Genomic DNA, 24,923 nt, shown 5'->3' on the forward strand with positions numbered 1-24,923 from the left:
CACTCACTTTTGACAAAGGACACAAAGGAACGCTGCTCACTCACTGGGTTGGACGGACAGCCTGGTCCCGGAGCCAAAAGTCACCTTGCCATAGCTGGTGCCAAAGACACACAGCATTTCCTTCCATAACAAAAAGCCCAGCAAGCCATTTCAGAAGCAGCACCTCTCCCCAAGCCTTTGCCCAGCCATGCTGAGGCTTGCAGCGGCAGCAGAAGGGTGACAGTGCTGCCCACTGCAACACAAACCCCAGTGGGATGCAGTGGCATAGGACAGCTTCCCCACGGGGCAGCTGGAATATCTGGGAGCAGGCGTGTGGCCACTTTGTCCATCCCAGACAAACTGAGAGCACGAAGGGGCATGAAGGACCAAGCTGGCACAATCCTTTAAAGCAAAGTCCCTCACTGGCTGTGCTCACCCATGAGTGACCAAACACCCAGCCATGCTACTGCTCTAAACCACCCCAACAAAGGCCTCACAGAAAACAGAAAACATAGGAGCAGTGTTGGACTTACGTGGCCTAACAGTGAGTCTCGTTCCAGAGCCAAAGTTAAGGTTATACGAACCAGCTCCCATGGTCACACAGCATTTCCTCTCTCAACAAAAACCTTCCCCACCCCTTGGCAAAGCTGGGCATCCACAGCCCAACTAGACGTAGCTAAATGTCACTAGGAGTCAGCTACATCCTGAAGTGAAGACCCCCCACGATCTGTCTGGGGGATCAAGAGCAACAATTGACCTGTGGGTACAAACCCTGTTTTGAGGGACTGCTGCTTCTGCCCTGGGACACACGAGTGGGGATTTCATGCAAGTTCACCATCTCAGAGACTCCTCTTCATCGTCTGCCTTAAATGAAAGAGTGCCTATGTTCTCCTTCCCCTATGAAAAGCGACCTAGATAGAACAGGTACATCTACAAGGCACTCCTGTGGGCACTCAAGGATTTTTGACAAAGGACAGAGGAAAGCTGCACACTCACTGGGTTGGATGGAGAGTCTGGTCCCAGAGCCAAAGGTCAGCTTGTTGAAGCCAGAGCCATAATACCACAGCATTTCCTTCCATGACAAAAAGCCCAGCAAGCCATGGCAGAAGTGACATCTCTCCACAAGGTTTTTCCCAGCCATGCCAAGGCTAGGAGAGGGGCAGCAGAAGAGCAACATGAGGCAGGACGATCTCAGGGCAGGAGGGGAGGTTGACTGTCCGTCTGTGTGTAATAAAGCCATGGTTGGGGATAGAACAGTGGGACACCCCTCAAACCTCCTCCTCCTGCTGTCCCCACAGTGCCTCCAGGGTCTCCCCTGGGTTGCTATTCAAATGGGAGATCTCCACCAAGGTGCAAGAAAACCAGTCTGCTGGAGCATGTTCCCTGGAGCTCAGAGAGATTTAAGAGCATCAGGCACTTGTGCCTTGGTCAGCAAGTACTTAGTGGTCATCACAAGGAGCCTTGTCCCACGCCCAAAGGTGCCTTTGTGATAAGCACCTTTGCTCACACACTGCTTCCCACTGCAACACAAACCCCACTGGGATACAGTGGCATCGGAGAGCCAAAGGACCATGGGAACAGCGTTGTTATGGATGGCACCAGTTCTCCAAAGTTCTCTGGACTGTCAGTTCTCTCTGACACACACATCCATCTCTGCTCAGGGTGAAGGGAGGAACAGGAACAGGCATGTAAAGAAGCTTTGACACCGTAACAGACCACACAGGAGCACAAGGCAATGGGACATGCAGGAAAATCAAGTCCAAGAGACACCTGGAGAGTTGCAGGTGTCCCAAAACTGCAGTTCTCAAAATTGTTCCCCTCAAAACAACTAAGAGTGAGACAAAAAAGAAACAATTCCATTTTCCAGGACAAGCTCCTGCTTACCTGGTATGACCGAAAGCACCGTTCCCTTTCCAAAAGTGACTTTGTCTGCAACACTCACACTCTGACCCATGTCATTACAAAAATGTCTCTGTCAGCCCTGCACATGATCTCAGACAGAAAGCACCAGCATCCAGCCTCAGCAAAGCTCCCTGACACAACAGGCTCGAGTCCAGTGTCATTCCCTGGAACAAGGAAAAACTATTCCCCGGCTCACTTGCACGTTTCAGAAAAGTGTTTCCCTTTGCCTTTCCTACTTTTCAAGACCCACGAGTGACAACTCCTACCCATGGTAGCACTTGCCCAGAACCAGGGAGACCAAGCATCTGAAAAACCTCTTTATGTACAGGGAACCCACAGAATCCATCAGGTTTGGGTGTCTGTGGGTTTCAAAGGCTGCTGTGAGGCAACCGGTCAGTGACCACTGAAGTGTGCACACCTCAATGCTGTATGAGCAACTGTTTAAAGACAGAATAACCGGAACCTTGACATGGAGGTGTCTGGAAGAAGACAAGGAACACCTGTGTTTCACTGTTTAGTTCCTAACCTTTTCACAGCTAAGAGAGAAGTAAGAGGGAAAAATGAATCCATTCCAGTTTCCAGTGCACTTGGCTACCCACGGGCTCCAACTGAAAGCACAGTTCACTTTCCAAATGTGGCTTCCTCTGCACCATGCACATTCTGACACATTTCATTACAAAAATGTCCCTGTCAGCCCTAGAAATGACCTTGTGCAAAAAGCTATTGCAAAGCCCTCTGATGCCTCAGGGTCAAAGACAGAGCTGCCACACAGAACATGGGGAAATCTGTTCCTGAATCTATTTTCAGGTAAAGTTGCTCATCCAAGTGGGAGTTTTTGTGCATGTCCACTATGTCAGAGACTCCCCTGATGGCTTACATTCTCTGCCTTAAATGAAATCGTGCCCATGTTCTCCTTCCCATCTGTAATGTGGCTCATATATAAGAACTATTTGCCCACAGGGCATCTGGGACATCTGGGAGCAGGTGTGTGGCCACTTTGTCCCTCCCAGGCAAACTGAGAGCACGAAGGGTCATTTTGGACCAAGCTGGCACGATCACCATTGCACCTACGGGTACAAACCCCATTTGTGAGGACTGCCGCTTCTTCCCTGAGCCAAAGCCTCTCCTGGAGGAGACCAGGTGGCAGGTAACCCCACAGTTGAAGAGATGCAATCCCAAGAAGAGAGGTGTTGGAAAATCTGCTGCCCACTGGGTCAGGAGCAAGCCTGATGTGATCAGATAGAGGTAAAGCGATCAGGGAGGTGGAAAGGGAGGACTGGGATAACAGAGCACAAGAAATACCCCCAGCTGGGCAACTGTTGTACTCACTGGGCTTCACAACCAGACGTGTCCCACTCCCCAGTGTCAGTTTGTAGTTCCCTGTGTTCACACAGTCCTTCACACCCCAGCAAAAACCATCAGCTCTCATGCCAGTTACTCTGCCACTAGTCCTTGGGAGATCAGCTCCCTCCCATCAACACCAGGCTTTTGAAGCCAGGAATTACTCTAGCCTTGGCAAGGAGGGATCTGCAAGAGAACAAGCAACACCTGGGTTCCCACCCTGTGTCCTATGGAGAAGCGTGTCACTTCTGGACACCTGTTCCCTGGTCACCCAAACAGCCTGAGCTGTTGCCAGCACCAAGGACATTCTGTTTGTGTCCCCTGAGCTGGAGAGTTTTCTGGACATCTGCCAACCTGGACTTGAACTAAACTTCGGGTTACTTCATCTAGAGCCCATTGATTGAATCAAACGTTCTGTCTAAATTTAGAGCAGCAGAACACCTGGCTCTGCCCTATGAATAGCAGGAAAGCCATCACCCACTTCAGCTGCAACAGTTACAGCCTGTGCACTTTCTACTCTTACCACCACAGTAATGCAACATGACTTGGGAATCTCATTTACAGGAGGGATGACAAATGATATTCTTGTGCAAACAAGAGCATTATTAATTCAGCCGTTCTTCAGCAGAGCAAAGGAGAACCCCTCAGGGCTGTGCTAGGCAGAGCCATCAGCAATGCACCCCAATTTTCACAAGCACGCACGGCCATGGTCCAAAATGTTTATCTCTGAGCAAGACGGTTCAGGACCCTGGTCTGCTTATGTGAAAGGTGGGGAGCTGGAGCTGACAGGAGTAAACAGAAGAGGGAAATTCACAGCCTTGTTGAATCAAGGTCTCTGCTGCTACCAGAGAAAGCAAAGAGAAAAGCCCCACGAGTTGAACCAGTCTCCCTCCATTTCAATTATGAAAGGAAAAGGTTTTAAAACTTACTGGGATTTATTCTTAGGTGTGTTCCACCGCCAAAGATCACTTGGTTGCCATAATTAGTCACACAGTATTTGCCTTCACAACAAAAACCCTGTGAGTCACGTGTGCCCTGCACTAGCTCACTCCTTCCAAAGCTGTGTGTTGCTGGCTGGGCACATCTTTTACAACAGTCGCAGGTGGCCAGACCTTTCAGCTCTGGGAGAGATCGACCACTGAGTGCATCCTTGTGCCATGTAGAGAAAAGATGCAGCATTATGATCAGAACTCCTCTCTCAGCCCTAAGAGCAGAGATCTTCCCCTGGGCCCCCTTGCACACTCTGTACATATCCAAAATGTCTTTCTTGGTTCTGGATGCTATCTTTCTCTCTCTGACACACACACACACCCTCCATCCCTGTGCAGACCAGTTTCCAACAGAGCTCAGTGGACTTTTTTCCAAGGGATGAAACTTTCCTATCCTTACTCCTTCAGGCCTGGTTTCTACCTACAAGGTTTCACCTTCAGTTATGTCCTGCTCCCAAAGGAAAATTTCCATGTGGATGCTAAAATCACACAGTGACACATGCACTAAGAAAAAAACACACACAACTGTTATGCCAGAACACAGCACGAGATTGCCCATAGAGATGGAGAGAAACCAAGATGCTCCTTTGGGCACACTGCAAACCAGATAACACAGAGCTACTTACTGGGTTTCACAGAAAGTCTGCTTCCATGCCCAAAGGTGAGCTTGCCAAGACCTGCCCCTGCAGATTGCCACAGACACAGCCAGCTTTACAACAACCCCACAGCTGGCAGAAAAGAAACACCGTCACCTGCAGAAGAGGCTGACTGTTGTCTTTCCTGGTGGAGTATGGGAAAAATGGTGAAAAACAAGGGAAACCACTAATTCCTGAGCTACAACAGCACCCTTCCCTGCACAGCAAGCTAAGACACAGCTGCTCTTCCTCCAACAGTTCGCTTGCCCACAAAGGTCGCGGTGCTGCCTTTGAGCCCCTTCAGGAGCGGCCAGCACTGCTCAGGACATGTCTGTTGAGACATAAGCATTTCTCTCTCTCTCACACAGCACTTACACACCTTTGTAAAGAGCTTTCTGCCCTGCCCAAAGACAAACCTTCTGCCCTGCCCTGCCTCCTGCCACAGCAGCTGTCAGCTTTTCCATTCCCAGAGAGAGAGCACAGGGTTGTGGGTGCTTACAGGGAAGCTTCCCAAAATTTGCAGCCTGACGTTATTGCCTTGGCCATTTCTGCATTGCCCTGCAGGTCTAAAATGTAGCTTTGTCTGTACTCACAAGGTTTCACACTTAGCTCTGTCCCAGCTCTAAAGTTGTACCTGTTCCCACCGGCACTCAGAGCAACAAACACCATTCCGCAAACGCTCTCATCTCCCCAATGCAAGGAAGTCATTAGTGTGGCTGACAAGTGCTTTCCCAGAAAGGCACAGGAGACACTTTTCCAAAACTCATGCAGACCTCAAGTTGAGATTTACTCTGTCCAACCACAACCTCATTGAAGACTACACCCAAGGCATTCTCAGAGCCTGTGGTGGGAGAGAAGGCACTTCAGGCGTGCAAAGGCAAAACAAAAGGATTAATATAATACCACCCCGAATGCAAGAGAGGCGTGTGTAGGACTACTGGCAAACTGCTCACTCACTGGGTTGGACGGACAGTCTGGTCCCGGAGCCAATGGTCAGCTTGTCATAGCTGGAGCCAATATCACACAGCATTTCCTTCCATAACAAAAAGCCCAGCAAGCCACTTCGGAAGCAGCACCTCTCCCCAAGCCTTTGCTCAGCCTTGCAAGGCTTGAAGTGGCAGCAGAAGGGTGACAGTGCTGCCCACTGCAGCACAAACCCCAGTGGGATGCAGTGGCATAGGACAGCCTCCCCACGGGGCAGCTGGGACGTCTGGGAGCAGGCGTGTGGCCACTTTGTCCATCCCAGACAAACTGAGAGCATGAAGGACCAAGATGGCACAATCCTTTAAAGCAAAGTCCCTCACTAGCTGTGCTCACCCATGAGTGACCAAACACCCAGCCGTGCTACTGCTCTGAACCACCCCAAGAAAGGCCTCACAGAAAACAGAAAACATAGGAGCAGTGTTGGACTTACGTGGCCTAACAGTGAGTCTCGTTCCAGAGCCGAAGTTAAGGTTATATGAACCAGCTCCCGTGGTCACACAGCATTTCCTCTCTCAACAAAAACCTTCCCCACCCCTTGGCAAAGCTGGGCATCTACAGCCCAACTAGACATGGCTGAATGTCACTAGGAGTCAGCTACATCCTGAAGCGAAGACTCCCCATGACCTGTCTGGGGGATCAAGAGCAACAATTGACCTGTGGGTACAAACCCTGTTTTGAGGGACTGCTGCTTCTGCCCTGAGTCAAAGCCTTTCTAGGAGGAGAGCAGGCGGCAGGTAACTCCACAGCTGCAGATCCATAAGCCCAGGAAGAGAGATGCTGGAAAGCTCACTGGGCAGCTTTGCCCCACATGGAAGGAGACTATAAGAAGGTGACGACACTTACTAGGCAAAACTGAAGTCATCCTTTTGCCGAGTGTGGGCAGTGTGATTTTCAGCTCAACAAGAACACAAGTTTGGATGTGGACATCCTTAGAGAGAAAGGGCATCCATGCTCGCATGGCACATCTGTCCCCAAGCAAATGGGCTGAGGACCCCACACTGCTTATCTGGAAGGAAGTAGATTTCAAACAGAGTTAAATAATTTACTGAGTTGAATAATTTAGGGTATACTTAGTAGGCCTTTCTTCAACTCATAAAACACATCACTAGTACGATTTTTTTGTGTGTCTTTTTTTTTTTTTTTTTTTTTTTTTTTTTATAAAACATAGAACACAAAAAAGTTTAAAACTTACTTGATTTAGCTTCTCTCCAAAGGTGGATTTGTTTCCATAGCCATTCACACAGTACTTGTCTTCAAAAAAACCCCTTTTTTTTCTCCTCCAGTAGCTTATTAGTTCCTGCTTGGCATTTCTTTTAACTTAGTCAACTCAAGTAAATTCCTTGGTAACTTTAACTTAGATTTCCTTCAAAGATTTTCCTAGCTGTTGGTCTGTTTCAATTTTGACAGAGATGATCACTGACTGCAAGATTTGTCCTTCATTCATGAGAAGAAATGCTACAAGGATTAACAGCAAAATTCCTCTTTCAGCATTAGATCTACATTAAAAGCAGAGATCTTTTCCTGGACCTTCCTGCACATAGTGTAAATCTTCAAAATACCTTTCCTGATTCCCCAAACAACACTCTGCTTGTTCAAATCTCTTTCCAAGACAGCCCCGTTTTTTTTGCCGAGGATTGAAAAACTGGATGAAAACCTGTCTGTAGCCAGAAGCAGGAGAAACAGAGCAAAAGTTTTCCCAGCAGAAACAAGAACCACAACTTTTGAAAATGAATGGGGACAAGGTTCTGGGCAATGGAAATAAAAGGGCAGTGAATGTCCCTGCAGGTCTAGGAGATATCTGGGAACATGTAGCAGTGAAGAAAAGGAGTATTTGTGTAGGACTCCTCTCTCCAGGTGTAGAAAGTGATTTGCTTATTCTTTTTGGAGAAAAAGAAACATCCATCATACAGTCCATTGGGATGGATGCTTCTCTCTGTCCTCTCATGAGGACAATTGATATCAATAAAGGCTGCCCAGAAAAATGTTATTACAGCCATTGCTCTAGAACCTGCATTAAACTAATTTTGAACATTCACAAATGTTATAGCTCTCAGTGACACGTACAGGAGAGTCCAGTCCTCCAAACAGGCATTTAGCTTTATAATGATTTTTTTTTCCTTGACGCAAGGTCAACCTTGAGCTTCAATTGCCCAGGAAAGAACAATGGAATTTGAATGGCTGTTTCACAGAAAGGGGAATTAGGCTTTCCTATCCTCACTCCTTCAGGGTTTCTACCTACCTGGTTTCACCATCAGTTGTGTACCACTTCCAAAGGTGACTTTCCAGTCATATGCTGAATTAGCACAATGACACACCCATTAACAAAAAACACACACAACTTTTGGTCCAGACAAGTATATGCATGTTTCAGAAGAGATCAAGGGGAAATAGGTACCATCCTTGTCACATACCTTTGACTCCAAATTAGTACATCTTTTTAGTTGCATGACTCTGATCTTTCTATACAAATGCAGATAAAAACAATTCTGAAATTCATGAAGTAGAAAATCAAGCCCATTACCCTGTTAGCATAACACAGTTGAAGCTACTTGAACAGTTTTTAAGTAGAACAATTTTTTGCTGTAGTTAGGACAGGAGAATCTCAGCCTGATATTTATAATGCAAAACAACTCTTTGTTTTAAGATGTACCTGATTTCATAAATAGTTTTGTGCCTCTCCCAAAGGTGAGTTTCCATGAAGACTCAGTTGTCCCACAGTAATAAGCCTCTATACAAAAATTGTAAAGGGAGAAGCTTCTGCCTTTAAAAGCCAGAACACACTGTTAGACATATCGAAGCTTGATGAAATTTCCACCATTTTTTTAAACAACTAACATAATTGTTTCTAAAACTTCTCATGGTCTAAAGGAAGAGTTTAGACAGATCAGCCAGCTAGTCAATCTCAGAAGTTAAGCAAAGGACCAGATCCGTAAGAGAAAAAAACCAAGAAAGAATAAACAGAAGGAAACTCCCAGAGAAAACCAATTTAAGGTCCTAATTTTTCTTGTTTATTCAGTTGGCAATGAACCCAGTAAGGGATCCAAACCTAAGTCCCAGAAACCAGTTTCATCTAATCTTTTGAGCAAACAAAGGTTATTCATGAACACTAATCTCAGATATTCCCCTGTAGGGTTCATCCTGACTAATGTGGTGCTTGCACAACACAGAGGTCATTCATTTATTTTAGCAGAACAATAGCAATTCCTGACCTGTTCCACTCATATCAACATGACACAGAAGTTAAAAGTGAATTGTTTAGAATGTGCTCTTCTTCCCCTTCCCCTCTTTCTTTCATATTTTAAAGAAGCTCTTCCCTCTGTATTTTAAGGAAGGTCTGACAAGAGACCTAGAGTACTCTGTCTTTCCTAATCATACTGGTGAATAGATACCTACTGGGCTTTATCAGGAGCCTGGTTCCTCTTCCGAACATGACTCTGGCTGCATTTCCTGAATACACACTGTCAAAAGCTCCCTTACAAAAACCCACATGTTTTTCTGCACATTTCAGATTCTATGAGAGGAGGCTGTAGTCATCAAAATAAAATTATACATGTAAAATGCCTGTTAGATATCCCCACAAAATGAAGGCTGGGTTGTCTCTTCTTTATCTCCTATTAGGTTTCATGTCAATACTTTTTACAGGTCAAGAAAGATTAAGTGCCTGAACATGGGGTGCTTTGGTATAGCCAGAAATAAATTAAGACCCTTTCTACAGAAATCATACAATTAACATTTTCAAAGCTGTGCCTTGGTAAAGAGACAGAAACATTACCAGAACCACTTCATTCCCCAGTCCTGAACAGTTCTGCAGAGGAAGATGTAACTGAGCAGTGAGAATGTCTGGCTAGGACATCTAGTCCAGTATTTGACAGGAACAGAACTTCTGCAGGCTCTTTTATCTCTGTTAATGCATATTAAATCACCTTCTTTTATAGAGCAGAGACTTCCTAATTCTCTGAAAAAACATCTTCTTCTCTCTCTGTTTCTTGCTCATGCAATTCCACACGTGATTAGCCCATGAGGTGCTCTTCAAAAGGGATAGATGTGAAAAGCACAAGGAAAATGCATTCTTTTATACTGTTGACAATGGCTCTTTCTACCGAGGAATACCATGAAGCTCAAGCAGCTTGAGAAATGAGACAGTTCTGTAGTCTGGGGAAAGATTTGTCAGCTCTCTGCCACTCCCCAGGATGATTTACACTGTTTTAATTTTGCTGGGAATCTAGTCCTTGTTTCCTTTGTGTGAGTAGAAACTTTCCACTGTAATTACTGTAAGAAGGACTCCTCTCATAACAGCTACTCTCCATAAGCTATTACTACCAGACCTTACAAAGAACCCCAGACTTTTTCTTGCTGCTGCCTTTACAATGAATGTTCCAGCCACACAATCATTTCAGCCCTAGAAGCAGTAGATATGGAAGGAGATTCCCTTCCCATGATCATTAAGTACTACCAATTCCAAGCATCAGGTTCCCCAATACTTCTCAAGATACTTTTTTTCAGATCATGCACTTACTTGGTTTAACACTGAGCCTTGTTCCTTTGCCAAACTGCAACTTATAACTGTTTCCTGAATTCACACATCATTTAATTCCTTTGCAAAAACTTCCTGCTCTGCAATTGGACACAAAACAGGGAAACACCTGATCTGTGATGACTTCTGGACAGGAATGAACTAAGATGGTCCCATCCCAGACTTAACCCAACAAAGAAAATCTAGGCATATATTTGAAACCTCATTAAAACCTTTCCATGTGTAAGCTACTTGGACCAGAAAATTCTTGCACCCTAAATACAAACCTTTGTTCTTTCTTCCTCACTAAGAGTTTGGATCTTATCTGCAGACTAAAATATAAGGGAGAGAGAGAAAGAGAATTTCCCCTTGAAGTCAAATAATTAATCAAACTCCTAATTAATTTCTGTGGTGGATATGCACATTTCAGCTATTCATTGCATATACTGTGTGGTCCCACATATATTTAAGTGGATGACTTGTTTCTGTATGGTTTTTAGAAATGCAGTAAAGGAGACTTCATGAATGCAACCCCACATAGTTCTCCATTTTGCACCTCATCAGGGCATAAATCATTCACTGCGTTTTGAATAGGATCTTCATCAAATCGAGTCTGTAGCTGAATTAACGTACACATTGAGGTGCCCACTTACTAACAAACCTTGGGCTTCCTCCTATGATTTTCTACATACCACTTTTCATTACCAGCATTCCCTCTCACCCCCAGTATTTTCTGCACTTTGAAAAAGAGAAATGCTTGTCACAGAATTCATCAGAATGACAATTTCTCACCTATGAATCTAAGGCAAAATCTGACAGAAATATAATTCTGATCACAAATCAAGAATCAGGACTTACTAAGATTGTTTAGTCTGACCCCTACATAACACAGACGGGATAACTGAGTGCAAGATTCCCGCAGTATTTGAAATTGTCACAACAGAAGCAGCATGACACTCTACACGTTGGCACTATGGACCAATAACTTGAGCTGGGTACATTTCCAAAATAGCTTTGGAATTTCAGGTATATTTCACTTTAATTCAGAGCAAGTGAAACTGGCGCTTCAAACTGAATTTTCACGTCCTTCAGTAAACTTGGTCACTTACTGATCACTTACTAATCTATGCCCCCCGGCCTTTGACCACCTTCCAGAAGAATACCATAGGAATTTTTATTTCTTATGTGAAGACATACACTCATTAGAATAAACTGCTTAATACCACTGAGTATTTTTCTTATGATTTACATTCAGTTTTCAATTTCTCTCCCCCACCACTTTACCTTCAAAGCCAGATAGATCTCCATATCTTCAAGAGTGTGAAGAGAAACAGGTAAAAAGTTGAGTGTTGTTAACTAGACTACACTTACTTGGTGTCACAACTAACTGTGTCTCCTGTTCAAATATCCGCTTTCTCCCTCCTACAGTTGCACTGCCTGAGAGTCTTCTACAAAAATCCACTCTGAAGTTTGAACTTAAGTATTTCTTGGCTAAAAGCATCCTGGTGAGTCCCAGGACCTGACTATAAAGAAAAAGTTGTGCCTTTCATAATGCAAAATGGAAAAAAAACCCCAGTCATATATAGATAAATATTTTATGGGAAATGCTGTCTGGACTGTTTTCCTTCCTTTCCTCCTCAGAGATTTTCTTTAAACTAAAACTGCAAACTGGAAATTTCTTTCTCATTAACAAAAGTTTGTTCTGATTTCTTTCTAGTAAGTGAAAAGAAAGTTCACTTTACTTTGCTGGTTTCCATTTCTGCGGGCTATCTGTCTCTCAACAGCAGCACAAATGACCATTTTATCATGGGTTTTCAATAGACAATGAAGTCAATCAACTTCAGTAGAACAAGATAACATTTTAAGTAGCTCGAATATCTAAGTCTAAAAGGGAGGACCATTAAACTTCCAATTACTTCTTTATTGCTTAACTTTCAATGACAATGCAGCAGTTTTGAACTAGCATTGCTGAAGTCTCAAAAATTAGAAAAATTAGTAGCTACTTGTCTCATAGCCCCTGAAAAAGCCAATGCACTTTATCAGATATTAGCTTGGAAATGAAAACCTGGCTCTGAAGGGCTTGAATACAAACTCCTTTATAAAAGTACCTCACTGGAATTGCAAGGGCAGGAAAGAATTTAAAAGAAACTTGAAGTTAGCCTGTCTGATTTATACTGCTGCACACTTCTAAGATGAACATGAATTCATCATTCAAGTTGAATCCCTGGGAGAAGATATCTATGACCAAAGCACAAGAACATTTCTGCATCCGGCTCTGCTGAGGACACAGGAGTCGCGCTGACTGGACTGTCACTGGATTGGGATGTGCTGAAACACTATGATCTGAGATAAGTATTTTTACTGGAAGACTTACTTGGAAGCACGAACAGGGGAGTTCCTCCACCAAAAGTGATCTTTCCATAACCATCAGTCACACTGTGACAAGGCGCTTTATGTAAACTACTACAGGAAGAATTTAACAGACTTCCAATCACTGAATGATAAACATTGCCTTTCCAAAATCTTTAGAAGCCAGTATAAAGCAAAATGTCTTGCTGTGTTGATGACTGTATCCACAGAAATTTACCTTTGTTAGTTAAAATTTTGCTAAACCAAACCTTATCACAAATGGCCTCAATTAATACTTTACTGTCCACATCTGTATATATTTTGGGTCTGTAAGAGCAGACAAGTTTTACATTTCCCTGTTTTTTCTATGTAAGATATTTCAGATGAAGCATGAATACAAAAAGAGGACAGTATTTAACATTGCAACATTTCTCTGCAACCATTATTGTGCCAACATATTAATTTTAAAAGAATTAAAAAGATTTGCCTGAATCATTCCACACCACTGCCCTTGTAACACAGTATATTTGGGAAGGCCATATGTTGGCATAAGAAAGATAAATATTGAAAGGTTTTTCAGTCTTATGGATATTTGCCAGAACAAACTTTCCTAAACCTTCAAACAACTTAAATGCTTTTAAAAAAAGCACATGAAAGTGTAAATTGGGTTGATATGAGAAGCTGAACCTTGGGAACAGAAGTTAGGTTGTTAGTCTTTATGTATTAAATTCTTCACTTGTCACTTACTTGGTATTACAACAATTTTTGTTCCTTGTCCAAATGTTAATTTCTCAACGTTTCCTGTATTCACACAGCCAGCAAGTGCTTTACAAAAACTACCCAGAGAAATATATTTGTCTTCTTAATTCCTCCTTTCCGGGAAGAGAAGTTAACTAAATGTAATTGTGAATGTTAAATGATGATATCCATATTTTATTACTGAATGAGATTTGTAGCTCAACTAAAGACATTACCCTCAACCTGTTACATATAATTGTATGTGTCCCTTTCTTTTCTTTCCTCTTTAAACTGGAAACTGATTTCTTTCACCAAGGAGTAATTATCACTCCATCTTATCTACACATCTACTTTCAACCATGAAAACATTTACAAGGCAATTCTTCACTAGGAAGAAATACCTGGTTTTATCACCAGTTTATTTCCATTCCTGAAGGTGAATTACCAGTTGCAGGGAGAACTCAGTGTATGCAGTAACTTTAATGAACTTAGTATTGCACATCTGTGGCCCACATCTGTATGCACGTAATCCTCAGAAACAGGCACTTGCTTTCTAAAGCCTTTCACATTTCTTTTAGGCTTACATGGCTTTACTTTTAAGTGCATTCCTATTCCACATTTAAGCTCTTGATTGCCACCTCCAAAGTTACATCACAGCAGAGCTTTACAAAATCCTGGCATGGAGAGTTTTGATCCATGACAGACTTTTCCCCCACTTATTAAATAATCTTTCAATTTCTAACTGTAAAACTCATAAAAGCCTTCATTTGAAAAGTCTTTAAAAAAAGAACTTAACCTTTACATGTTGCAAAGAAACTGACACTCTGAACTACATGTTCAAGGAAATTCGACGTCTTGAGACAGACCAGAAACATTTTCTACACATGTGAGTTATCTAAACTTAGTACAGATGTCCTAGTGTCCCTCTATAATCGGTAGAAAAGCACAGACATTTTTCAAGCACACTTCTTATCTTGAAGATGTTAACTCTAAAAAAACACCTCAAAAACCAGTGATGAAAATAAAAGCAAAATCACCTTGGGCTAGCAGACTGATCTTGAATGCTTTGTATTAAACAGAGTAAACCTGGACTCACAAATCCAACAATTTCAAGATGAACATTCACTTATTCTTTATCAGAAAGGTGACACATCCACCAACTGTGGAAACACAGGTAGTTGGAAAGTTTCTCATTAAGGGAAGAAATTATCTTTAAATCCCTAAACGTCAAAGCTCATCACAGCATCATCAAGCTCAGTTTTTGTGATCTTTATTTCTGGCACTTACTTGGATGAACAGCCAGCCTTGTCCCCTTTCCAAAAGTCAGCTTTTCATAGGCACCTATGGAGTTTCACTGTGACAAAGAGCTTTACCAAAAATGGTGGCAGTAGCTTTTGACTTTTTGATGTGTATATATATATACATTTCCTGGGGTGTTGAAGAAACCCTAGTAAAAATTCTCATGACAATTTGCTGCTGTGAATCCCACTCCTGTGAGAGCCTCTCTCACCAGCGCAGCTCACATCTATCGCAGAGGAGATTGCAGTTGCATCCTTCTATGATAACAGCAACTGCAGAAGTCAGAATAATTAACTGTAGCCATGAAGATGGATAAGAAAATGCAAGACAGGAGTGGAAATTTTTCTGTATCGCTTCGGCCACCTCAGTTAGTGCTTATCTTATCCCAGCTTATACCAACTTGCAACATTGAAACATCTCACATCAAAACTATCTAAACTTCATATCCAATAGAGTCTAAACACAATAGTGATATTTCTTCACTTTGGATTTTTTTTTTTCAAATGCCTCCCATCCCCCAAACAGCACAAAAATTATAACCAAGCCTTAAGGATTTATTCCTCTGTAAGATATGAATTTGTCTCTGCTCTCACATTTCCAGTTTCAGGAGAAAAAAAAAAGCAAACCACAAACACTTCCATAATCTTCCTTTACAAATAAAACTATAGACAGACACTCTGCAGAGCAACTCAGACCCACTTTCTGCCTCTATTTACATTCCAGTATGTGAACAGAGATTCCTAGAAACTGGCATTGCAGCTCCAAAATTCAATACTATCTCTTCTTGTCTGCACATGTCTAGCTACAAATCAGTAAGCCTGAAAACTTAATGCGAACACAGTGGTGGAATATACTCAGATAATTCTTTATTCCAACATGTGGGATTTTTTTTCTTCTTCCATTATACTTGCTTGAATTTACCTTCAGAAGAGTCCTTGTCCCAAAGCTGAAAGCATTGCCACTACCAGCATTCTCACTGACATGGAAATTATAACACACACCACCTCAAAATGCCACTCAGAACTCAGATTTAAAAACCTGCGGAAGCCACCCAATTCCAGGCAACCTTGTACTGCTGCTCAGTAGTTGCTCTGGAATGATCAGGTTCTTTAGTGTTCTTCAGACTTACTTGAATTTATTGTTAAGCTGTTCCTCGACCAAAGATGATTTTCTCAAAACCGGTATATCACAACTGTAAGAAACTTTACAAGAACCTAAGAATCTTTACAAAAACCTGAACTTGAAGCTTGCTGAGTTCTCACAACTTAAGCAGAATCAGATGCTTCAGCCTTGTGCTGAACGTGGCCTTTTCTTTAAGCAAGTTCAGAGTAATACTTCCAAGATCTCAATCTAGAAAAGTTGTCTGAGACAACTACATGCTTCTCTCCCTACCACTTTCTTTCTCAGAATACTCTATTAGGCTTGCACTGTAAAACTAGAAAAGCACATAATTTTCTACTGCAGTGGGCACCCTACAGAGCTGTACAGTCTGCTATAGTGGTGTTGAGAATTAAAACACTATGTTAAAAATGGTCTTAAGTGCTCACTTTGAATTAATAGGATACAGAATCAGAGCTGCTGAATTACTGAGAACAAGTACTGATTTGATCCTGTTTGTCTAGTTCAGCCGTAAACAACAGATTCCGTGGGGATGTTTTCCCCAATTTGGACTTACTTGAAATCATATGCAAATCTATCCACTTCCAAATATGTGTCTTGATATGAACTGTTCAATGTTGTGCCACCATGAAAATATTTACAGAACAGCCAGTTTGCACCTGATGCACTATTTTAACTATTCAGTACTAAAGAAGGTTCCAGGACATGGTCTAAAATTCTCCTCCGTTACTTGTGGGATACTATAGCACTAAGGATACTATTCCCAAACCTCATTTTTGCTGAAGCATCTTCAGGTCCACCAGAGGCTTATTGCAATCCTATGCTAAGTATTTCATCTTAATACCTTGAAAGCATTACACTTTGACTGAAGTTTGGTGTACCCTTTTTTTTTCTTTCCTATACAGCTGTGTCTTATTAATAATTCTAATGAAATGGCTCAGGTCCCAGATTGGTTGACCTCCAAGCCAGATTCTGTGCATGGCTTCTCCATCCTACAGAGTGAAAACCCTTTTCTACAGACACAGATGGAGTCAGTTATCACAGGTCCACTCCTGATATATGGACAGTTGTATGATCCCCGCTACAACAGGGTTTCTTCCCTGTATCATGAGTTCAGCACAGGTGACCCTAGGTACACAGCAGGATTCATTCAAACCTCTTCCATCCCTGAAAGGGGGATTCAGCTCTCCCACACACTAGACAAGGTTATGGAAGTGAGAGGAAACTGCTACAAATTCTTGTTATGGTTCCTTTCAACTTTTGTCTTCATCTGTAGAACAGAGAAGCTGAAATAAATCTGCACTGATTCTACAGAATCGTGCCCTTACAGGGTTTAATTACAGTAATTGTGCACGCTCTTAAAGCCAGACACTGTGTGACAGAACCTGCACAGCTTTCATACTGTTGTCAGCAACATATGGTCTGTATTAGGTATTGACCAAGGAGCTTGACCTACTCTAAAATATGTGAGTTTTTACTGAGGGAAACTGATCTTGCACTCCCAGTTTCATTCTTTTCAAGCCCTCCCTTCGTAACTGTTAGAATGGCCTTTCACATCCACCTCTACCCCTACGTTTTCTGTTCTTACCAGAATTTGCTTTCAGACTAGTTCCAGTCCCAAGCGTTATTATCCAGCTGTCCTTGTCCACACACTAGCTAATGTCATGTCTATACAAAATAACATATATTATTTGTTAAGTTAATCTTTCCAATTAATATTATAACGCAATTTCTTTTTAATGTTTTTGAACCCAAATCTATAGCACCTGAGAAAAGCCTCTCCAAAGGAAAGTCTGTTTCAATTTACAGACTAAGGTTAAAAAATTCAGACTACATTACCATATCTTTCAGAAAGGAGTCAACGCAGCCACACAATCACAGAATGGCTGAGGTTGGAAGGCACCTCTGGAGGTCACCTGGTCCAACCCCCTTGCTCAAGCAGGGCCGTCTGGAGCCAGATGCCCAAGAACATGTCCAGACAGCTTTTTCATATCTCCAACAAGGGACATTTCACAAACTCTCTGGGCAACCTGCCAGCGCCCAGTGACCCTCACAGTGAAAAGTGTTTCCTGATGTTCAGACGGAGCCTCCTGTGTTTCAGTTTGTGCCTGTTGCTTCTCATCCTGTCACTGGGCGCTACTTTGCTCAAGTTTGTGATTTCTAATGGCAGGCTCCAAACTGCTTGAAAGCTAGTATTATAGTGCAGAGATTTCTAAAACAATTTAGTTTGAGACATTGCATACATTTATGCAAATAACCATTTCTGCTTTCAGACCTACTTGCATTGAATTTCAGACATATCCCCTTCTGAAAGACGCGCTTTGAGCTGGCACACCAGCACTACGCAGCAGCTGAGAACTTTACATGAAGTTACTGGGACCGTGTCCCATCACAAAACTATTGAGGGCTCTTTTCAAGTAGGTTAAATGACAGGCCCTACTTAGCTTCACTGGAGTCATTCTTCTTGACTGCGTACACATCTCTAACTATAGTTTCTCAAGATTCATCTCTCAATCTAATTCTGCTTAACTCACGAATAATTAATTTAAGCAGGTAGACTTAGTGCATGAAGAAATAATCTTTCATGCAAAAAAAATAAAAACAGAAAAAAAATATCAGAAATTCTTACACTGAGTGGGATTTAGTGTCAGATATACCCCCTTGACAAGAATTAAGCTGGTATTTGCCACAAGTGTTTTCACTACTATGGAAAGGTTTGGAAAAACTCATCTGAGTTAAAAAAAAAAAAAAGCAGCATCTAATAATTTTTTAATTTCATGCACTAGTATTCAAATTGCTGATGTACAGAAAATAATCATTGTAGGATTTTAATCCTAATTTTTCCTTTCTCAAATATAGTTTCAAATCCTTCCCCAGAGGACGAACCATCCTACACTGCGTTCCTGTCTATAAACAGGCAGTAGCTTTCAAACCTTTTCTAATGTGAGACTGGACTGGCAACCACAATCAGTTTGTAGTGTCAGAAAGCAGGCTTGAATTTATAGAATGACATCAAATGGATAACACATGATTCAGTAGCAAAGATCTCAGCTCATGTTGGCCTTGAAAAATAATACACACAGCTGGCTAATGTAATTTTATTTTAAGTTCATTTAAATGCACAGGGAATAGTATGATCTATTTTGCACATATCCATCTATTTGCAGTGTTTTTTCCCAATTTTTCTTACCTGGCTGCAATTTCTGTTCTGAATGTCACCTCTTGGAAGCTGCTTCATTGTTATATTAGACAATGCTTTGAAAGAACCTCCTGTGAGCAGGATTTTACTGATTATCTTCCTTTTATTTCACAAAACTGGCTGCTGTAGATGGCAGGGAAATTATTTGTGCTCCTGTCAACTTTTTCATGTTTGGGAATTTTAAATGGAAGCAAGGGCCTTGGAAATACCATCTCATATTTCACTAGATAAAAAGAGCAGCTTACCTGAAAGCACTGTCAGGCGTATTCCACGTATGAATACGAACTTCTCAATGATCGCGCCCACAGCAGCTCAGTCCTTTACAAAAACATGATTTCCATCCTCTCCTGAAATTTAAGACGTTTTCATTGCACATTATGAATCTTAGCTATCCCATATCACAGAGAAGTATTGATGCTTTCTATCTGAAAACAACTTGAGTATTATATGCAGGGATTAAATATTCAAAGCCATGAAAAATCCATTAAAATGAACAACTTTTCAAAAAACAGCCATACTTTTGCTAAGAAAAGGTAACTGATGTAATTGTGATGAAATAAATAATTCTACAGTAACTCTTCTGAAATAATTGAATATATGCAGATTTTCTTTAGAGCAAAAAGAACATATATTCTACATCTTTTACTTTTCTCATGAATACAATCCTTCTTTCTGAGTCACACCCCATAGAGAAGAAAAATATTTTGAATGGATATTCAGGATCAGCTGAACAAAACTCTGGGCATTTCTTCCAGAATAGCTTAGCCAATCGGTTCCACTCCAGTGAAGCATTCTCAAGCATATTTACTTCCAGTAAATGAAAGAATAAAAAAATTAGAACCAGCAGCTGATCAGAGTTTTTCTTGGGTAGCAAACACAGCAGGGATTATGTTTTTACTCAGAGTTCTAGTGGCAATATTGAAAAGTATATGTAGTTCCTTTGCAGCAGTAAGTTCCCTTCCAACTCCTGGCATCACAGTGTAACACCACCAAAAAAATCCCTTCTTACCACGTCCAGATAAATTTTTACCTGTAAGTCAGCCATAGCCCAATCTGCATTTGGAATTTTTCTTTGAGTGCCATTCCCAGGTTCCAGAAGTACTGTACAACATAGTGAGGAAGGACAAAAGGAAGTAAAGAAGGGATAAAGGAAGGGAGGGAGGAAGGAATTACTATTGTTCAAATGATAATTTTCACAGTGGGAAACCTTTGTGTCTGGCATGCAAAAACAATTTATATACAAAACTGTTAGCTTTCCAAGCTGCTATGGGCAATCCCTACTAAAGTCAAAGATTTTCAACTGAAAGCTGGCTGAGATGTGGGGAGGAAAAACTGCCTTGTTCATTATAAGATGCAAATCAAATCACTCAACAGTTTTAAACATCTCAGCCAGAGTTCCAAATACACAAACTTGTTCAACAAATGGAAATTCTCCCACTGATGCTACTGTAGCACATGTAAACAGAACAGAATTAAAAGCAATAACAGACCAATTCTGTCTTTCTAAGTCATTCTGTCCTCCTCCGAGTCCCTGCAGCATTTGGGTACATAAGAATTTTTAAAGAATTTTATTTCTCTCTCCTATTTCACACATAGTGGACATCAAAAGATAAATCATTTTACTGGAGTCCTATAGCAAGTGACCATCTCTAAGGCCAGTCCTTTAACATCCGCCCTCCCCCGACTGACTGTATCGCTAAGCCCGATTACAACTGTCCAAGAGCACACCCCTCAGTGTAGTCACTATTGTCACTGCAGTACACCTAAGGAAGAGAATGATTCCAATGTAAGGCATCCTGACTTCCCAGTTTGATGAAATCAAAGAAGTATTATATACACAGGTTTGTGGCATGTAAAATTCCTGCCCAACAGCAAACACACTTACCTGTTTCCAGAACCAGACAGGTCTGTAGGCAGAAATTGGTGGGACTGATGTGACTTGGTCCTTCCACAGTGAGAAACTCCTCTGTAGAAAACCTCACAATTCAAAGGAGCAGAGAACCTCACCAGAAGAACACAGCACCTGAGTGCATCTCATCTGTAGCCTTCCTAGATGCAACAACTCACCCTAGAATTTCTTTATCACAGGGCACCAGACACTTTAGCACTTGTATTCATCCAATTTTTTATCAGCCTCTTCATTGTCCGAAGCCAGAAAGTTGGTACCGCATTCTTCAACGTTTCAGACTTCCTCCTTGTTTAACAAGGTATCTGTACCTTTGGATGACCCTAGCCTGCTTTTCAGGGACCAAACTTCTCTCTTAATCCCAGTAAGACATCTTTCCTCCAGCCTAGGGCATTCTGACCACCGAGGTTTCTTGAATCACTTACAGTTTAAAGCCCCTTTAGAAATACTGATGAAGCAGTGCTTCATTTCCCATATTCTACTCCATTTCTTCTGTTACAAATCATTTACAACTCCACAGCTGTCTTAGCTTGTATCTTTGAATAAAGCTTGTTTGAATCTCAGTTCAGCTATTCATCTTCTTTCAGCAGTGCATTTCTGTCGCTGGACTTTCTAAAGACTTTATATCACATAGCAAGGGTTTTCATCTGCACCTGCTGGTAAGGCAAGAACGCAAACAAAGAGCAAAGATGTTTAATTTGTGGCACGTGCAAAGACAACACTTATTATGGGGTTTGGATATTTGATTTGGTTTTTTGTTTGTGGGTTTTGTTTTTTTTTTTTCCATTTGACCTATTTACGGGATTTCATTAGATTGAAAATGTTCATAGAATCATAGAATCACAGACTGGTTTGGGTTGGACAGGACCTTAAAGACCGTTCAGTTCCAACCCCCCTGCCACAGGCAGGGACACCTTCCACTAGCCCAGGTTGCCCAAAGCCCCGTCCAACCTGGCTCTGAACCCTTCCAAGGAGGGGGCAGCCACAGCTTCTCTGGGCAACCTGTGCCAGTGTCTCATCACCTTCATAGTGAAGAACATCTTCCTTACATCTAATCTATATCTACCCTCTTTCAGTTTAAAGCCATTACACCTCATCCTGTCACTATATTCCCTAATAAAGAGTCTCTCCCCAGCTTTTCCATAGCCCCCTTTAAGTACTGGAAGGCCACTCTAAGGTCTCCCTGGAGCCTTCTCTTCTCCAGCTGAACACCCCCAACTCTCTCAGCTTGTCCTCACAGGGGGGTGCTCCAGCCCCCTGATCATCTTTGTGGCCTCCTCTGGAGCTGCTTGAGCAGGTCCATGTCTTTCTTATGCTGAGGCCCCAGAGCTGGACACTGCAAGAGGGGGTCTCACAAGACTGGAGTAGAGGGGGAGAATCCCTTCTCTTGACCTGCTGGCCACACTGCTCTGGATGCAGCCCAGGATACAGTTGGCTTTCTGGGCTGCAAGTGCACATTACTGGGTCATGCTGAGCTTCTCATCACTCAACACCCCCAAGTCCTTCTCCCCAGGGCTGTTCTCAAGTCACTCATCACCCAGCCTGTATTTGTGCTTGAGATTGCCCTGACTCATGTGCAGAACCTTGTACTTGGCCTTGTTGAACTTCATGAAGTTCACATGGGCCCACCTCTCCAGCCTGTCAAGATATTGTGAGAACAATAAACACTTTGACCAGCAGGTTGCAGGAGAGATCAAGGAAAGAGATTGCATTTACATAAATATATCTAATTTTATCAGGAACTTTTTAGTATTTGGGGGAAACATAACAGACAGGTTCTTTCTATTCCAGCAGAATACAGGAATATCTTTATTGTATTATATTTGTAATGGTGTACATGATAACAGAAGGATTCAGCTGTACAAAACGTTATTTAATATTTACCATTTTTATGCAGTTTGGTTTTGCTTAAAGTATAACAAGAAACAATCAGTTTATCTTCTTAAAAGTATCTATAAAAGGTTATATGACCAGAAAGTGAAATAAAGTCTGGTTTACCAGATATAATTGAGATCAATTATAAAGTTTAAATTGAAAATAATATACTGATGGAATTCAATTTAAAACAAACAAACAAACAAAACACCCCCCCCAAAAAAAGGAGGATTTTTTCACCTCATTTCATGTATTTTAATTACTTTTACCAAGTAAAAACTCCTAGAAAGTTTGGGGTTTGCTTTGAGTATCTTTTTGCATATATATATATATGCTCTTCATTCCCAATGCAACCCTTGCACAAGAAGATATAAGCACATGCAATAATAATCACAGACATAGCTCTTACACCCAAATGTGTTTTACAGTAGTTAAAAATAAGCATTATTAACCACATTACATCCAGACCCATTTTAAGAGCAATTTGCAGCAAACTTGCCCACTCTCCTTTAGCAAGAAAGTATTAAATAAACCCCAGGTCAGGCTGATGTGCTGTGCACATAAGCATCTTAAAGGCTCGAGGTTGAGAAATTGTTCTAGCTCTAGGAGACAGTAGGGTAGCACATGAAAAAAAGGAAGAAACAAGGTTTTCTGCAAGGGTAAGACTGAGGCTTTGATATGTGCTTGTTCATGGGGCTGAGTTGGAAAGGGGTTCAGATAGGTGTTCCTTTTTTTTTTTTCCACATATGGTTGGACTAAGTATTTGTTTGTGTTGTAATAGTTTGCCAGAGGAAAATCCTGTGAATCCTTTGAGGCTGATGTAGTCACTTTTCTCTAGCAGTGTACATAAAGAGATGTTGATACCGTCCCTGAATTTCTCCCTTTCTGTGACATTCTTATTGGCTCTGAGGAAGCCAAGACACTAAATAAATGAGACTGGGAGTCCTGCCTTGTGCTGCCAGAGCTTTTCTAGCTATGAAGATTTACCATCCTTTGTGTCTTGTGGGAGGCTGAGCACTGAAACCTTAGAGATATTTAATCTTGATTGGGGTGTTCCCATATATTCTGCAAAAACAAGAAATGTATGGGCTGGAAGCATAAACACTCCACTCCCCATATATAAATATGAGAGAAAAAGCAAAATATTCTCCATGATACTCAGTGTTCCTTGTTCTTCATGACACTTTTCCATTTAACCTATTGGAAAGGTGTTTATTCACTTAGGGTGTTTTAATGTCCTCTGCCACACGAGAGAGCTACCACCCTTTTGACTTGCTTGGCAAGAAGCGACACACAGGTGTTAGACAGCATACTGTATCTCTGAGGCCCACCAAGGGGGAATAACTTGAAGTACCGGGGGTGAATATTTGCCTGAAAGTACTTAAAAAGTTTTATTTAAGTTCACATTGTGAGTGGCATGTGTCCTTATATAATGAGAAGCCACAAAACGTACTGTGCTATGACCTGCTGGCAGCAGAAGGGCTGAGAAGCTGATTGGAGATGAAATCTTTTAACAGTCAGGTCTCAAAGTTCCTGGTTGCAACAGCAGTTTCACCCTCTGTAAAACCAGAAGAATCTGAAAAAAATGCATGGCACCTTACTTTTATCAGGCAGAGGTCTGCTTTCTACCAGTGATGAGTGAAGCCCTTGTATCTGAATGGCTGCAGGTATCACTAGTCAGTAGAAATGGCAATGTTGCCCCTTCTGAGTCCTATTGGGCTCTGTGAACGTCTCTGCATTCCCATTCTGCCTACAGCATGCCCTTAAAGGTAACTGCCTTCTCAGAAGCATTTGCAACTTGGAGGAGCAGCTGTCAAAATGACAAGCAGCAGATGCCCAATAGAAAGGTGAAGATGTACCTTTTGCGTACAACGATCTGTGAACTTTTGCCAAAGAATGCCCCTGAGCCTCAGCAGCAGTCAGAAAAGAATTACAGACTTAAACTGGGACAAGACATTGTTAGCAATAGGGATTGAATGTTTCATACAGTTCAAAAAGATCTGAAGCCTCCCTGACCCACGATGTGAGCCAAGGGCTACCAATGGGTAAAACGATGGCTAAGAATGCCATATGCATATTACTAAGTTAAAATAAT

At 41.9% G+C, this 24,923-nt stretch overlaps 1 gene segment (V, D, J or C); it reads right to left on the reverse strand.

Moving 5' to 3' along the window:
• LOC141934241 (M1-specific T cell receptor alpha chain-like) overlaps positions 1–24,923 on the reverse strand; it is a 293,413-nt gene that overhangs the window by 64,386 nt on the left and 204,104 nt on the right. Inside the window, 1 exon segment of the C gene segment in view lies at positions 976–1,035. Within this exon segment, the coding sequence occupies positions 976–1,035 (60 nt within the window).

Source organism: Strix aluco, chromosome 24 (assembly GCF_031877795.1).
Source record: "Strix aluco isolate bStrAlu1 chromosome 24, bStrAlu1.hap1, whole genome shotgun sequence".
NCBI classification, from domain to species: Eukaryota; Metazoa; Chordata; class Aves; order Strigiformes; family Strigidae; genus Strix; species Strix aluco.